Below are 18,158 nucleotides of genomic sequence, written 5' to 3' on the forward strand. Positions count from 1 at the left end.
GCTTCTAGCACACTATTGCATCAGCTCTTACAAATTTTACCTACATAGTGAATCAAGAGTAAACTGCATGGTATTAGGAAAGAAAAGAAGAAAAAACAAAATAAGGCTAGTAGTTAACCTAAATGTAAAAAATGCTGGAGATGCCCGGGCCTGTAATACTGGCAAATGTTCATCTATACATATTTTTAAAATTTACCTGGCTGAGAGGATAAAGGAACGTTCTACACTTTCAATCTTTAGTTCATTCTGATATGCTTCTTGGGTGGGTTTTCTGACCTGGAAGAAAGCAAAACAATTTGAGCAAAACTCCTCCTAGTGAAAATCTCACCTCTGAAGCACAAGGTTGCTCAATACCCATGCTGCCGACATCTACCACCAAGCTTCATATCCAGCTTGATCTACCAATTCTCTCCCTCCTCTGTGCTATGCTCCAGACAAATTTAAATATCTCCATATACATAGGCCCAATTTTCCCACCTCCAGGCTTCCGCTCCCACTATTCCCTCTACCTGGAATGCCTTTCCCCACATCTCAGCATGGCCAAATGTGACCTATTCTTTAAAGCTCTTGGCTCTTCCTCCAAAGAGACTCTGAATTCTCCCTCTTTGCTAGCTGCCACTAATCCCCCTATCATGGCCCACCAAAAGCTGCATGCTCTTTATTTTCTGAACTCCCCAAAATTTTGTGCCTTTTTGGTGACATTTATTACTGTCTATTTTACAGGTACTTAGTATGTGTAGAATATTATCTTCCCAACTAGCTGCTAAGCTTCCGGGAGATTAGAGGAAGGGCGGAGACAAAAAGAATCATGCTTCAATTCATCTTTGTATCTTTCACCAAATCTATTACCCAGTTTTGTTTATAGTAGTTCTGAATAAACATCTTATGAATCAATTAATGTATGAGCGAACAAATGACTATAAGAATGAACAAACAAACACCTGAACAGTCACACATGGAGAAAGAAAGGTTAAGGGTGTGAGAAAGATGGTTATCCTAGGGCTTTTTCTCTAAATGTATTTGGGTAAAAAAAAATTCTTCTAACAGACGCACAGACCTTCATCCCAGCCAGTGAGAGCATGTTGTTGAGTTTATACATCCCAGACTGCACTGGTGTTGTATACAACAGGGCGTCATTAAACTGAAAGGAGAAACATTGCATAGGGTGAATAAAGAAGCGAATTTCAGCTACAAAGGTACTGATAGGACACAGGAACAAAGGAAAAATATTACCTCTTCGTTAAAAGCTCTCTGAATAAAATCCTTCTATAAACTAGAACCACCTAGAATGTTTTGTTAGAATACTATTAAAAACACAACTTCTAGAAAATGTGCTTTCTTTCCAAGTTCTATAACAAATTTAATGTTTTCTGAATTCTGAATTCCACTAAGGTATTACAATCTGCCTAAACAAAAAACCAATTGAATCAATTTTCCAAATTAGAAATGAAACTAAATTCAAAACGCACTATTTGAACGTGCTATGCTTCCCTGTGGTACAAATGTCTCCTTCCATTAAGCAGTTATCTCTGCCTCAAAGCTCATCACAAACACACATGGCCACTTACCAGGAAAAATACTCGGGGCTGCATGACTTTCCGAGACAGCTTCATCAGAGTTCCTTCTTTGAGAAAAACCTAATTCATCCAAACAAACGCTCATTTAGTCCAACACCTTAACACAACTGCAATATATGTGTACATATATTTTCCTTTTCAACTTTCCTCAGAATTTTTTTTGTGGGGGCTGAGGAGACATAGTTTCCCTGTGACTTTTTACATTCATGGTTTCTTTTTAAACTCTGTAAGTCACTTAGGAATTAGACAAGCCAGCAGAGTTTCATAAATCCAATATTGGCCCCAGGGGTACTATGTGGTCTGAAATGTAATTGACTGAGCATGGACTTGATCCTGAGGCATAGCCAACATCCTGACAATTGCATTTTGTAATTTTCCTGAATTCATTCCTGAGGCCACTTTTGTGCTCTATGAGGAGCAACAAAATACCAATTTTCTCCCTCCCCTCATAATCCTCTCTTACATTAAAAGTTTTAAATGAAATTGCCATTAAAGCTGCATGAGGTCAGCTAGTATTACACAATAAAATGATCCTATTTAATCAGATACTCTGTGGGGTCCCTTGCCATTTTCCTAATTGAATTGGACTTCTTGTCACAGTGACTTAAATCACGAATGTTTTGAATGGACAGAATGAGCTTAGTTGATCTTGATTGGGTCAATGAAGAGGAACAATAACAAATGACCTATTTTCATAAATGAAATGAAAATTACCTACAAACAGAGCCTAAATGCATTGTATTAAATTTGCAAAAGGCAGTCTAAAACACTTACCCGTCCAGGCTGCACTATTTCATGGTGTCCATTTAAGCTGTACTGAATTTGCATAAGCTTCTGAAAGTTATCCTACCAAAAGAGAATGTAAAGCATATGAAAGCCCAGGCTCCCAGGTTCAGTAGTACACCAGCCACTGAAATCAGGATACTTACTCCTTGTTTCATGGTGTCATTGGCGTGGTTGGCTACTTCTATAACAACAGCAAGGGCATCTAAAACATGCAGGAAGAGAAGGGACATTTGGTCATTACCAATGAATTGCAACACTAAGCAAATCCGGACGACAAGATATCTAGTTCATAGCAACCAACTACTGGAGGAGCTTGGTTAACTGTGAGCAGGCAGAAACACAGATGATGAGGTTCAATGAGGGCAAAACTAAGGAAAATCAGGCTAAAACAGTACTTATGAAAAAAAATAAGCCAAAGACTCTAAAGAGACATTCATGTGTGCCAACAGTATGAATGGCAGGGTTGTTTTGTGCTGAGCTTTGATTATCCTGTTGAAGTTTACAACGATGAGGATAGGATTTCACCTGGAAGTTAAGGCCCATTCTAGCATAAACTGCCTTGGTAGAGAAGGACCCTCGGATAGGAAACCAGAACTATTCAGAAGCGACTATTTAAGAGGGTCAGGACTTCGCTGCCTTCTCTTAGTCTCATCCCAAGAGGGAAAACATGCCACATCGAAGCATACTAGACCTTAGGAAATTATACACATTATTTTGTGAGCTGGGTTATTTAGCTTCATCTGCGTTTTATTCTTTTTATTAACTCCTTGCCTTTAACAAAATGTTTTTGAATGCTCCAGTCTTGTCATCCTTGTAACTAGATACAAAGGAAAAAGTCTGTACTTGGTCCCTTTTTGGGCTACAGCTGTCCTCAACCCAAGACAGCAGTGCTCCCATAGGGACATCTGGACACGTGTAAAGACAATTTTTGGTTGTCACAATGACTGGGAAGGTCTGCTGGCCTTTAGTGGGTGGGAGTCAGGGATGCAATACTACCTGGAAATCCACACAAGGAGGTTATCCCGTACGACATGACAGTAGCATTCCTACTGAGAAAAACTGCTGGTGTTAAAGACGGAAGGGAAGCATGGTCTCCTGAGGGTGGGGTGGCAGTGACAGTAATTATCAACAAAAGCACTATTTTTTTTTTAAAAGTTCAATTTCTGGAGAGGACTTGAGGTTTTTTGGTCCACCTACTATAACTTACCAAGAGATTCTCTTTCTGGTACCAAGCTTGGAGATTTCTATATTCTTTAAACGTGTTACAGGGAAGCAGTATTTCTTTAGGGAATTTACTGTGCCTGGCACTCAGCACATAGCACATATTCAAGAGGTGACCCTGGACATGTCCCTGGTTTCTGGCCTGGTTGAATTCCCAGTGGGAAGAGAGACAAGCTTTAGGATTTAATGAACGGATGAAATGATAAAGCTGCTCCTATTTGGTCCCCTGGCCTCTAAGCTCTGCCTTCTTCCATCTTGTCTGCAATTCTGCTTTCCCATGGCATCCCTTTAAGGGGCCCTGGTGGCTGTGCTCCTTTAACTCTTCTGCCTACCTTCAAAAGGTATACTTGTCTCATTTTCCCTCACCCTCAGCAATCTCATCTACGTCTCTCACCATTTTACTGCTGTGCCGCTGGCCATATAGTGCACCTCACCGTTCACTGCTTATTCTAACCCATCTTTGCTAAAGTGTGTAATTTCCTTTAAACGAGCTCCTTAATCTCTGGCCCTGTATTTGTTTTATCTGTAACATGGAGCTAATAATTCACTTTCCTTGAAGGTAGAAGCCCTGAGACTGACGTTTTCCTGAGGCCCGATTTCCTAAGATCTCTCTCAAATTTTTATCTTCATAAGACAGACTCTGATCTGGAATGGCCACTCTTCCTCTTGTCCAACCTTCAGGTCATCTCCAGTCCCACTCCTCTCTAAGCAAAGCTCTGCCTCTTCAATCGTCACACTTTCCTCTCTTCCAAATGATTCTGTAGTGCTCAGCACATCTACTTTGTTCTTTATCTGATGAGAGTTATAGACTTTTTTCTTCAACTAGATTATATGTTCACCAAAGACAAGAAGCATTGTCATATCCCCCACTCCAAACTTTACCTTTTAAAAAGCACCTTTAAAAGCAAAACATTTGCTAATAGAAGATGTTAAGAAGAAGTCAAACGAATAAGAAAATGAATAAGAATCTCTACAAAATGGGTTAAAAACCTGTTCAGCTACATAATCTGAAAATGTAAAGGATGCACAAGAATGTGATAGAAATTCATAAAATTAATGAGGTGGACATGGATTTGTTTAATGTGTTTCTGCAGACTATAACCAGGGATATATCTATGACATTTGACAGAGGTAGTTTGGGGATAAATAGAAAGAAACACAACTATCCCGAACAGAATTAATCCTTGTGTGTATATGTGTGTGTGAAAGAGAAAAATCCACACAGTGGATTATCCCATGAACACCAAGGAGTCTCTTGTATTGTAATAGACAATTTCCCTGAAGTACTACTGGGGGTGAGGGGTGGAAGAGTGTCAAAGCTAATACCCATCATTCAACAGTCCCAGAATAATATGCTATTGTAGACCTTATCCCTGATCTGTGTAGTTTGGTCACTTCATGCACTCATGATTTTAAAGCTTGAAAGGATCTTGCAGATCAACTGGTTCAATCCCTGCTTCTGAATGCAATGGACATCTAGAGAAGGTGAATTTACCACCAGCAGAGTGACTGAGCACAGGAGGATGAAGCTTCCTGACCCCAGGCCATGCTGGGTCTGTCTCTCAGGAGGCTGGCTCCCCCGGCTGGCTGGCCATGGGCCTCTCTTGCCCCTATAATTTTACCTGCATCCAATACCATTTGCCATTTTATCTAGTTCTGTTTTAATCTGCCCAAAATAGAGTAAAAAAAAAAAAGGTTTCTTATGAATAAAATGGAGTCTTATCTACGGGTTTTGTTATATTTTCACTTTCTAGGTCCAAATAAACATAATATAAAAACTTCCACAGTATATAAGACCACAAAACTTATTTACCTTGAGTGTCTCTGTAATCTCCAGAGTCTTCTAAGAGATTTTTCAAATAATCTAGAAAAGGAAAAAAATTATAGTATTTAGTACACTAAAGCACTAAGGAAAAAAATTTGTCTTTCTTATTCAATACTTCAGTCAATCTTGTTGGTTAATAGACATGTTAGTTCAATTTGTGCTTTCTAAAAATGTGAAAGAATAAAGCTCTAAGATCAATTTGAAATCAGGACACAGAATCAGAGCTGGAAAGAGCCTCAGAAGTCACACTGGTCATTTTAGAGGTAAGAATCAGGTTACCAAATACAAGATCTCACTCGAGTCACAAAACCCCTTTGTGGCAGAGCCAGGACTAGAATCCAGGTCTCCTGAGGCGTAGTTTAGCTCTTTTACTCCAACAAATATGAAATAACTTAATCTCAAGATCAGATGTACATCTAGTACATAATTCCAAGCATTAATAGATTGGATGCATTAAGCATTAAGGCACATTGACAAATCCAAGAGTCTAACAATGCCCAGAACACCAGAGGAACACAATACACATGTCTAGAATAGAGGTTCTCAAATGGGGGTGAGTTTGCCCTCAGGGGGCATTTGGAAATGTGTGGACACATTTATGATTGTCACAACTAGGGGGAAGGGGGTGCTACTGGCATCTAGTGGTCAGAGGCCAGGGATGCTGCTAAACATCCTACAAATCAACACGACAGCCCCACAATAAAGAACTGTTTGACCCAGTATGTCAACAGGGCTGTGGTTGAGAAATCCTGGTCTAGATGAAGACAGTCTGTAAATAAGCAACATGGTATATAGTGGTTCTTACAATACAGAAAAAAATTAAAGCAATAGGTTATATTTAATAAATCTTTAACACCAAGGAATGGCATAGGATTTCAAGGGAATACTCCTTTGTTGAGAAATGGTGGATGGTTTTCTATTACCTATCGAATTAAAACAAATTCTATTCCCTGGAATTTAAAGTCCCCCACTACATGGTCCCTATTGACTTTTCTGATTTTTCTCCCTTGCTCTTGCCTAACACAGGCTCTTTGTTCTTGCCCACATCTAATTCTGCACAATTCCTTAAATACTTTCATGTGTTCCCTGGCTCCATACTTGTCTCTAATCTTCCCTTCTTATGAATCCTTTCCTGTCTCTGCATATAAAAATTCTATTCATAATACTCTTCAAGGCTCATCTCCAATTCCTCTCTCCTACCAAATTTTCCATTTGAAAGAAATATTGTCTCCCTTTGAATAATACATGACACAGCAGTTACTCACTTTATGCCTTCTACCATTTTCCTTTTCATTAGACTCAAAGCTCCTTGTGGGCAGGACCCACATCTGATTCATCTTTCTATCTCTCATAGCGCTTAGCAAGGGCCTTTGCATGCAAGGGACAAGAAATGCTTAATGAATAAAAAACAAATGACTTTTTTAGACAAGACTGTGTTTTAGTTTAAGTAAAAGGCAATAAAGGCTGAAACTAATCCTAATGCCAGTGGGAGTTGAGAAAATGGAAAGAGGAAAAGCATATTAGGGGACTAAAGGCATATCTATCAGACCCAATCTTCATTGAGCAGTATTATGAAACAGATACAATTTCATCCCATGGATTTATGAAGTCATGCTCAAAGTCACAAAGGGAAACTTGGATGTTAGTGGCAGCTTTTCAAACTTAATAGGTGACACAAATACACACACTCAACTGCTGAAACTGTACATCTTTGAGAGACTGATCCAAAAGCCTGTGTGAGTCTGGACATGCACATTAGAAATATGCAGCACTGGCAACAAGCCATGGTGAGATATCATGTATGACGACATTAAGCTCTCATGCACCACAGCATAGCTTCTGTCTTGCCAGAGACCATCACCAGCAATTTAGATCTTAAAGTTATCTGAACACACAAGCTGGAGACCATGCTTCCAATCAAACAGATAAAAAAACCCACAAAAATTAACAAAATATGTTGGGTATACCTTACACTTCGCCTCATGTGGAGATGGAAAATCAACTTAATCTCACTCTGACCCCGCTCAGAATGCATTCCATATATGCCATGTTTGGTGAGTTGAAACAATTTGACTTTTCTATGAGAGTGACAGGGTTGGGGAGAAAAATGTACTCTTCTTAGATGTTCTCAACGCCTAGGCTACCTCATTTATCAAAAGCAACGTTCCCTAGAGCTTCTAGTTAGCTGAATATTGTGGAGAGGAAAGCAGATTTACCTAAGTATCAGATTCATGGCAAGTTTCTATTTTGTTTTCAATTTTTGTTCTTTCATACAGGAGTATATCCACGCAAACTGAGACATTTCTCTAAACCAACAGAGCTCACTGGGAGATGTCCGTATTAGGAAATCCTGACCTCAGAATCACTGTGTTGAGCCCGATAGGCTTCTGAGTTGCTTTTTCTTTCCCTGTACTCAAGCTCAGCTGCTGCCTGCCAACCTGAACTTTCAGGAACAGAATGGAAATAGACAAACTGGCTGAGCAGAAAGCCTACCACTAACATGTTGCAAAATCATGCTATTGATTAAGGAAGTAATGGAGTTAGGTTTACTTTCTTTGACAATTTTTTTAAAATCTTAAAATTCAACTTCCAAAACTGAATTTTAGAAATTCAACTTTCCAATATATCCATCCATCCACCCTTTTTATCAAGGAAGACAAGTGCACGCTACCCCCAGTTAAAAATTACTCCATGCCTTGGGGCCAGTGCTGTGGCCGAGTGGTTAAGTTCGCATGCTCCGGTTTTGTGGCCCAGGGTTTCCCTCGTTCGGATGCTGGGCGCAGACATGGCACCACTCATCAAGCCATGGTGAGGCAGCATCCCACATGCCACAACTAGAAGGACCCACAACGAAAAATATACAACTATGTACTGGGGGGCTTTGGGAAGAAAAAGGAAAAATAAAATCTTAAAAAAAAACCACTCCACGCCTTTTAATTGCAGAATGAGAACATGACTGATCACCCTCTGAGTCAGACAGGAAGAACACTGAAACCACCAGCTGGCCCAGTGACTGCTACAATCCAGGTGAAACCCAGGAAGGGAGACCAGACAGACATGCCTGCATTGGTCACAGAGAATTGTTTACTACGTACCCTTTAGTACCTATTATCCTGCAGGAGTTTCATTTAAAAGAAATGAGAACAGCAGAGTAGTCATTTCACATTGCCATGTAAGACCCGTAGTATTCCATGACTGCCCTGCTTCTGCCAACCCAAACTAAGCATTTTTCAAAACTTCACTAATAAAAATGCCTCAAATGCTACTGAGATTATTTATATCAAAGAAAAAAAGGTTGGTGCAGCTTACAAGGGAACGACAAAATGCACTTTCTGGCCACCAGGTGGCATCATTGATTAACAGAAGTTAATTAACCCCCATCATCATCACCATCCAAAATTAGCAACACAAAATTAACTGAAACGTAGCATGTGCAGCCTCAAGTGATATGCAAGCTAACTTTGTTCCATGTATGAGGCCCAGAGTGAAAGAATGAGGACCCAACAAAAACTCTACCTTATTAGAGGTTTAAGTTTTTTATATATGGGCTCCTAAGCCTTGCCACTCACTGATTACCTGATCAATGAATAATCACCTTAAAGCAGAAAACTATTCAGGAGTACACTTAACCATTCCTAACAATGAATCATCTGTGGGAATCTGGGACTTCTTACTTCAACACCCAGTCAGATTCCTGCACTGTGTGCTGAGAAACGGTTGACGGTAGAGCACAAAGGAAAAGAGCAAAGGACGGGTAATGTTCCCAAATTAAGTGTTTTCAACTTGAGGACATGTATTGCTATATATTATCCAGATTTCTTGTTCCTCCCCAAACATGTAAGGAGATTAGCAACACATACAGAATTATGGGATCCAGAGAAAAATAAATCTAGCCAATAAGCCTGTTTACTAAAGTTTCAAATTTTAAAAGAAGCAATCTAAACTTCTCCTGACTTGTGAAACAGAGTACAGATAATTTTAAATACCAAAAAAAAAAGAAAATCAAGTGTCAGGCTGCAAGACACAATGCTACCATCTTCAAGGCAGCGTGGTGAAGTGGTCAGAGCCCTTGTTGTGAGTGAGCAGCTAGATTAACCTCTTTGTCCAGGATGTCTAGCAGAGGCACGTGACTTCGGCCATGCCCTGTGCCATCTCTGTGCGCCAACACCCTCACACAGAAAGTAAGCTGGACCAGACGGAAAACTGTAATGATTCTCACTCTCAAGTATTATGAAGCATACATATTTTTAAAATTCTAAAACGCATTACAGGAAATTTGGAAAATTAAATAATGGAAAAAACTTGAACCATGAACATCTCTCTAAAATAACTATTATGATTTTAAAGTATTTCCTGTTTCCATAAATGCTTGATTTTACTTAATTTTAATAATATAAAGGATTTTATAGCCCATTTAAACTATTTTAGCTCATACATTTTTTTTTTCTCTAGGGATTGCTGAATAACATCCCATTATAAGGATCTATCACATGATACTTAGTGACTAACTATTAGACTTTTAAGTCATTATCAAATTGTCTTGTTCTGGCTGTTATAAATAGGATGGCCATACATTCTAATTTGCTCATGATGATTCTGCTGTATACCCATTGTCCAGGATTAACTATAAATAGCGCCCCTTGTACTCTTGAAAGTAATAGGTTTGGATAATAAATTGTGTGATCATTTTAATTACAAGTAACACTGATCAATATCTTGATGATTTGTCTTTTTCCATACTTCAGATTATTTCCTTGGGATCAGTGAAAATGAAATTTTTTTTTCAGTACTTGATATATATCCTGAGAAACCTTTCCTAAGGGATATAACAATTTAAAATATCATTATGAATATATGAGAATATCAGTTTCACTGAGTGCCAGTTTTGTGTACTGTAGTTTTTTATTGCTAATGTAGAAGGGGGAACTGAAAACTTGTTTTAATCGATATTTATGATTCAGAGGATGTTAGACATGCCACTGTGTATTTATTATGTATACTTTTTCTGAGTGAATTTGTTCATATTTTAGTCCAGTTATCTATGAGGGTCTTAATATTCTTAGCGAAATAGTAATTTTTTTCATATTTGCTACAAATATATTTTCTGATGTACTGTTCTTTCTTACTTTTTAAAATTTTTTGGGGGGGGAAGATTAGCCCTGAGCTAACTGCTGCCAATCGTCCTCTTTTTTCTGATTAAGACTGGCCCTGAGCTAACACCCATGTCCATCTTCCTCTACTTTATATGTGGGACACCTACCACAGCATGGCGTGCCGAGCTGTGCCATGTCCGTACCCAGGATCCAAACCAGTGAACCCTGGGCCGCCAAAGCAGAACGTGGGCACTTAACTGCTGCGCCACGGGGCCGGCCCCTTATTTTATCTATATTTTAAACCTTTATAATGTTACTATTTAGAATAGTCGAAAGGTGTCAATATTCTCCTTCATAATTTCTTTAATTTTCTGGCCTTAAAAAATCATCTCTCCTCCTCTCCCTAACCTTAGAGTTTTAATAAATAACCAATTTTATTTGTTCCTGGTTTTCCTAGAGTTTAAGGCTGTATATATAGTTTTTTTTAAGATTTTTTTTAGAGCAGTTTTATGTTCACTGCAAAATTGAGGGAAAGGTACAGAGATTTCCCATATATCCCCTGCCCTCACACATGCACAGCCTCCTCCATTAGCAGCATCCCCACCAGAGTGGCATATTTGTTACAGCTGCTGAACCTACCTCAACACATCAGAAACACCCAGAGTCTATAGTTTGCATTAGGGTTCACTCCTGGTGTTGTACATTTATGGGTTTGAACAAATATACAACATGTATTCATCACTATGGTATCATACAGAGTATTTTCACTGCCCTAAAAATCCTCTGTGCTCTGCTTATTTATATTTAGTTTTGATTTTATTTTTAGTCTATCCATTAATGTATGAATCAACTAATTTTTCAAATTTTAACAGATTATTCAATAAATAATCCTTTCTTTTTCTGTTGTCTTGCACTTCCTACTTTGTTATACATTAGATTCTTATAAACCACAGGGTCTATTTCAAGTTACCTCCCTATTCCAATGATAGGAGAATAATTATTTTTTAGCGAATAGGTCTATTCTTGCGATGGTATCACACATCTGTAACTGCTGACGTTTTAGAGTATGTATTGACTGATGTTTCCCTCCCAGAATATTCTTTAATGATATATTCTATTTATTCCTATATACAAAATCATTTTGATATGCATCGATAAAATTCCAAAATTCTAAGTTAACCTGAATGAGAACATGGAGCATCAGCAATACGGGGGAAGCTAACTTAATGGTTCTATAGTGTCAAGTATCATTTTATGCACAAATGCTAAACTGTGGGCTTCATGAGGACAAGGAGCCTGAATTAATTATCCTTATATCCCCAGCACCTAGGACAATGTCTGATGCATATTCAATAAATGTTTCCTGAATTTATGATGACACTCCATTTAGGGTTAACATTTCTTGCTTCATATTTTACAAAGTAGTTGAGATGATGTTATGACAGTCTGACTAATTAAGAGTGCTCTGGCCCCTGCTTTAATTTTCCTGCTTCTCAAACATTAATTCAATTCTGGTCCTTGAATATATGGCCCAGGGCTGCCTCTTGTACATATGGTGCTTGTCTAAGTTAGAAAAAATGAACTTTCCAGGTTCTCAGGCTCAGATTCACAGCTTAAAAGTAGGCAATGTCTTTTTGTGAATTAGAAAAGGCCACTTCTCCTGGGCTGATGCAGCCCCTCACCAGGCACACAATAAGGTGAGCAGAATGCATGCTGGACTTGGACCCTAGCCAGGAGCCCTTGTGCGGTGCATAACATGAGGCAGCTGTGGTCTACCCTAGACTATGGTAAGTCTGGTCCTGAGGTGGTATGGCCAAAGCACTCATGAACCAAACCTGATTCCAGGTTTATCCTATGGCAAAATTTTGGAGCAGATCTTACAACGGACAGAATCTCCCCTCGGTCCCTTTTTAGCTGGACAGATTGGCTGGGTGTATTCAGAATGCCCTTATAGGAGGTCAAACCTGTAGAAAGTCTCCCAACAGAAGCAAAGATCTGTTATTTTGACTTGGCTGAGATTTCTTTTCTTCATGGATACATTTTCCAATTGGTAAGGCTGCCGGTTTATCGAGAACCTCAAATGTACAGAAACGCCTTGGCACAGTCAAGCCCTACTTAAAGAAGCTCTTATCCATATCTGGTCCGCACCACCCTAATTATCAATAAAGAGCAAATTTAGGTGTATGGTGGTGAAGTACATTTTACTTAACAGCCAGTGAGGAATAAAGCAAATATAAACACCAGAGTGAATTCAAATTTGACCAAATTTCACTGTTTTCTCCAATTGGAAGAGTTCCTGATGTGAGCCATGATTCTGACAAACACTAAGAGGGAAACTCTTTAGTAAGAGTCATCTTGCCAGATCTTCAACAAGGCAAATCCCAGCTATAGAGGCATTTGGCTATTTACAGGGAATCTGGGTCAAATCTAAACTGAGAAATGGAAAAAGAATGGCTTTGGAGAATGTCTATGGGCAGACTTCATGCAACCTTGGATGGGCAAAACCAAACTATTTTCACTAACCTCTAAGTGAAATATAGAATTTCCTTCCCCTATGAATGTAGGCAACAACCCACAGTATTATCATTGATACCAGTGACTTTATCCCCATAGAAATCATGTCTTTTTTATACCCTATTACAGTTGTTGCAGACATTTCAAAAAATTGTTTAGTCTCACCACTACTTCAAACTGTATTTCAGCCCAAGTGGTTTTCTTTCAATCTTATGTATTTCATTTTGTAACTTAAAAAATTATTCTGAGAAGAGATCCACAGGCTTCACCAGATTGCTAGAGGGCTCCAGGCACAAAAAGGTTAAGAACCTCTGTTTTATAGAGAAAGTGAGAGTACATTTCAAAGCCATAATTGAATATACAGGCAGATGAAATGTGCTCACCTACTACATCCTAAAGTCTTTCCATAGTATAAAATACTTCATGGATATAATTTATTAAATATCATCTCTCAAAATATTTTATCCACAACTACCATTAAAAGTGAGTTGCAACAGAACAAGAGCTGAGCTAATTACAATGGGAATTCTGAATATGATCACCCCCTCGTTTCACAGGGATGGAACTGCCTTCTATCAGGGCCTTTGGGTGCCTCAGAAACTAAATCCCTTGGCTGGTGTCTGGGATAGCCCCCTACCTTTCATCAAGTTCTGCCCTACAGAAGGTGTTACAATGACTTTTGATGCAGACAATAGCCCTGTTTTAAGACAAATACAAGTAAGGGTTTAATAAAAGTCATGCCTCAATTTGATTCTGATCTTTTTCCGAATCTGCTTATTAGCCTGCTCATAGCTCAAATGTATAGCTTCAGAACACTATAACAGACGTTTTAATATCCCGTTTTCTACCAACATGGGAAATTCTGGATTTCTAAAACCTAGAGGGAGTTAATACCATCCCAGACTGAAGGCAAAGACTATAGAGAAAGTAATACAATATGTTGTTAAAGTCACTTATAATATAACATAAACATTTTGAACAAGATCAAAGAAACTACCTGACCCAAATTTAATCAAAGTTCAAAGGATTGCTTTTTTTCCCTAAAAACAGAAGTGGAAAACATATTTCAGGGGAATTTTTAAATTATATTTTTCATTATATTTTCTCCACCATGATCCTTACTGCTTCAACTTGTTTCAATACCAATGGAGTAACTTTGCACGAATAAAAAGCTTTTTATTGAAAAAATTATACTGTATATAGCACAAATAGAGATTAAAAAAAAACCTAAAAGGATATATGATAGTCATCTCCGGATGGTAGAAGATGAAGAGGAACTTTGTTTTTTTAATAATATATGTACATATTTTTTTAAAACAAATTATTTCATTCACCTTTTTTTTCCTGCTTATTTCTCCCCAAATCCCCCCAGTACATAGTTGTATATTTTAGTTGTGGGGCCTCCTAATTGTGGCATGTGGGATCCTGCCTCAGCATGGCCTGATGAGCGGTGCCATGTCCTCGCCCAGGATCTGAACCAGTGAAACCCTGGGCCACTGAAGCGGAACGCACGAACTTAACCACTCAGCCACGGGGCCTGCCCAAGTTATTCTTTTTTTTTTTTGAGGAAGATTAGCCCTGAGCTAATATCTGATGCCAATCCTCCTCTTTTTGCTGAGGAAGACTGGCCCTGAGCTAACATCCGAGCCCATCCTCCTCTACTTTATACTTGGGATGCCTACCACAGCATGGCTTGCCAAGCAGTGCCATGTCCACAACCGGGATCCAAAGTGGAATGTGCACTCTTAACCACTGCGCCACCAGGCCGGCCGTGTACATATTTTTTATAGGCATAAAAGATCCCTTCAAAGAATAAAACTGACCCTTACAAAAATATATCCTCAGAATATACTCACTCACATAAGTGACAAGATCAATATAACTTTTATGAATTGAGAAGAAGAAAAGCTTGGTGGGAGCCTGAGTAGCTGGGCGTGGCCCCAAAGAAGAGGACTGTAGGCTACAAGAAGGCAGGGACCCCGCTGCGTTGTCTGTCAGTGCATATATGTGTCTGGTGCAGGGCCAGACTACAGAAATATTTGTTGAGTGAGTTAGTGATTGATCAATGAAGAAAAGAAGCTGGTGTTAAAGGACAGGCTTAAGGTGAGAGTAAGAAACTTACTGCAACTAGAGCAAAGGAAAATAAGGTTTGGGCAATTCTGGGTTATAAACTGTAGTCTTTACACTGTTGATAAGTAAGTTTTTTTGTTTTTCTAAAATAAGACAATCTTTTTAGAGTTTTACCTTCACAGCAAAATTGAAAGGAAGGTATAGACACCCCCAGTAGAGGGGTACCTTTGTTACAAATGGATGAACCTCCACAGACACATCATAATCACCCCAAATCCGGTTTACCTTAGGGTTCACTCTTGGTGTTGTACATTCTATGCGTTGGGACAAATGTATAATGACATGTATCCATCATTATGGTAGGATAAGTAAGTTTTCAACTTTCCCAATAAGCAGAATAAAAGTATGTCTGTGAAATAATAGAAAATATATATATTGGTCTCTGCTCTTGGTTCCTGGAACAGAGGTTCCAAAACCCTTGTAATTCTCTAAGTGATAAGAGCTTTAGGAGCCTCTTTTGTTCTAATATCTGGTCTTTGACCCTAGTTCTGACACAGAGCTCCCAAATCCCTTGGAATTTCCTAGGTGATAGGAGTGTCTTTTGTTCTAATGAGGTGACTCTTGGTGGGCTCCTGAATAGATCCTCGATGGGGGCTGGTCACCAGAAAGACCAAGACATGATTAGAAGCTTGGAACTTTCAGTCCCACTCTGCATCTAGAGAAAGGGGACAGGGGCTAGAAGTGGAGTTATGATGGATCACGCCTAAGTGATGAAGGCTCCATAAAAATCCCAAAGTACAAGGTTTGGCAAGTTTCCGAGTTGTTGCACACGTGGAAGTGCTAGGAGAGTGGCATGCTCAGAGAGTGCATGGAAGTTCTAGGACCCTTCCCACATACCTTGCCCTATGTATTTCTTCCATCTGGACGTTCAACTGTATCCTTTATCATATCCTTTTATAATAAACTGGTAAAGGTAAATAAGTGTTTCCCTGAGTTCTGGGAGCCATTCCAGCAAATTATCGAACCCAAGGAAGGCGGTCATGGGAAGCCAGATTTACAGTAAGTCGGTCAGAAATATAGGTGACAATGTGGGACGTGTGATTGGCATCTGAAGTTTGGAAGAGGCAGTCTTGTGGAACTGAGTTTTTAATCTGTAGGATCTGACACTATGGCCACGTAGATAGTGTCAGAATTGAATTAAACTGTAGGACACCCAGCTGGTGTCAAAGAGAATTGCTCGGTGTGGGAAAAAATGCACACATCTGGTGTCACAAGTGTTGTGAGTGTGGTAGTGATGAGGATTTTAGGCTAGTTAATTTTAAAACTGCAGATGGAAGGCAGGTTCCGAGGACTGGAATTTGCTTGCCCTTTGAGAGACATTTGCATTTGTGAAAGAAGGGAGATGACCTTGTCTCTAGAAACTCTTAATGGGGAAGGCAAGAACTTAAGTTGGTTACTGTCTGGCAATCTCATGTAACTGATTTAGGGTGGTGGCTTCTGACCTTTACTTAATCCAATTTGATTCTTATCTAAAAGTCATGGGATCACCCAACAACCAGACCCCACCTGCACTGATACCATTTTAACTTTTTTACATGTTCTTTCCTTTGTCTTGTAAAGAGATGGCTCACATACCTATGCCTTAAAATTAGCCTTACTCTCCACTCATGTTTGCAGCAGAAACGGCAGCAGCAACATGCCAGCAGCAGTTCTGCCTGCCCATGGGTCCTGTCCCCATGCCAGCTGCAGCAGCAGAAGCGGCGGCAGCAGCACTTCCTCCTACCCGTGGGCCCTGTCCCCACGCAGCAGCTCTGACTGCCCATGGGTCCTGTCCCCACGCTATTCCACACTATTCTCTAAATAAAAGAGCACTACTGCCAGACCTTGAGAGTCCAAGAAATCTTTCTTTCGACTCCTCGGCTCTCCGACCCCGCATCAGTAGTAGTGTGAGAGCAAAGGGAAGACACAGGAGGAGTGTGTTTTTCCTTTGTGGTGTCCTTGGAAGAGAAATTAAGTTATGATGTGCCAGGCTACATGGGGAGTGATAAGAGGCAGCATGGCCAGTAGGAAGATACTGCCACAATTTGGCATGAGTTTAGAAAGGAGCACAACAAGGGAAATGGAAAGAACAGGAAGCAGAAGCAGAGGAAAATTGGTCAGCAGATCTTATGAGGGAGGCAAGGCAAGGAAAGGGAGGTATGTCAGAATCCTTCCCACAATTTTGTGCCTTGGTAACTGGAAGAATGTTCTTACTCTTAAAAGCAATTTATTGATTCTTCCATCCATGAAATATTCATTGGCACCACGGCATACACAGGGATTCTCAACCTTATAAAAAGGAACAAGGTTTATTTCCCTAGACTTTCAGTTTAGGCTATGTGCCAGTTATGTGCACATAAGTCCCTGTTATTTGCCAGAATCTATGCCAGACACTGAGTTAGGATTATAAGGACAGTTTGTATCCTGAAGACATGAGGAAGGAAATAAGCAGTGGTAAAAAATTAATGCGGCTCCTATAGCAGTGTCTGTTTTCTTTCTTCACTTCCTCATTACTGCTTCAAGATTCCCATTTCTCCTAACTCTAAACAGGTTCGGTCCCCACACAGATTTAAAGATCTGGCTAGACCCACTGGCCTTGAGAATAGGTGATGTAAAGGTAAAATTTACAGTTTTGCTTCTTAAATTAAGTAAATCACTTACTTAATTTTACTATTTTTTAAAAAAATTCTGATCTTAAGCATTTCATTACATAACATGCATTTTCTTTGATCCTATTTTGAGTTGAGCTTAAAAAAAAATACTACCAAGAATTTAGTTGGAAGTTTTTTACTACAATGAAGAAAGTGACAGCCTAAGTAAAATACCCAGCAGAAACTCAAATTATGTCCTGAAGAAAACACACAAGACAATAAGATGATTGTTTGAATAGTAAGGGCAGGACTGCCGTATCTGGGGATTTCCACACACCTTTCTGTCAGAGGATTCCAAAAGAAACTATCCTGTCTTATCTGCACTTCATCTCTGCATTTCTCAATCTTCCCCTCCCAAGTAAGGAAGGCGGCACAGATCTAC

The 18,158-nt window shown here is 39.4% G+C and overlaps 1 protein-coding gene across 2 annotated transcripts in view; it reads right to left on the reverse strand.

The window, feature by feature from the left end:
* Positions 1-18,158, reverse strand: part of FGD6 (FYVE, RhoGEF and PH domain containing 6) — a 106,624-nt gene that overhangs the window by 17,617 nt on the left and 70,849 nt on the right. For both annotated transcript variants that reach the window (XM_014841223.3, XM_014841224.3), the window contains exons 9-14: positions 5,398-5,448; positions 2,507-2,565; positions 2,352-2,423; positions 1,569-1,637; positions 1,058-1,141; positions 197-276 (exon numbers count right to left, since the gene is read on the reverse strand). In XM_014841223.3, the coding sequence (XP_014696709.3) occupies positions 197-276; positions 1,058-1,141; positions 1,569-1,637; positions 2,352-2,423; positions 2,507-2,565; positions 5,398-5,448 (415 nt within the window). The remainder of the gene's footprint in view (positions 1-196; positions 277-1,057; positions 1,142-1,568; positions 1,638-2,351; positions 2,424-2,506; positions 2,566-5,397; positions 5,449-18,158) is intronic.

This window comes from Equus asinus, chromosome 4 (assembly GCF_041296235.1).
Source record: "Equus asinus isolate D_3611 breed Donkey chromosome 4, EquAss-T2T_v2, whole genome shotgun sequence".
In the NCBI taxonomy this organism is placed as follows: Eukaryota; Metazoa; Chordata; class Mammalia; order Perissodactyla; family Equidae; genus Equus; species Equus asinus.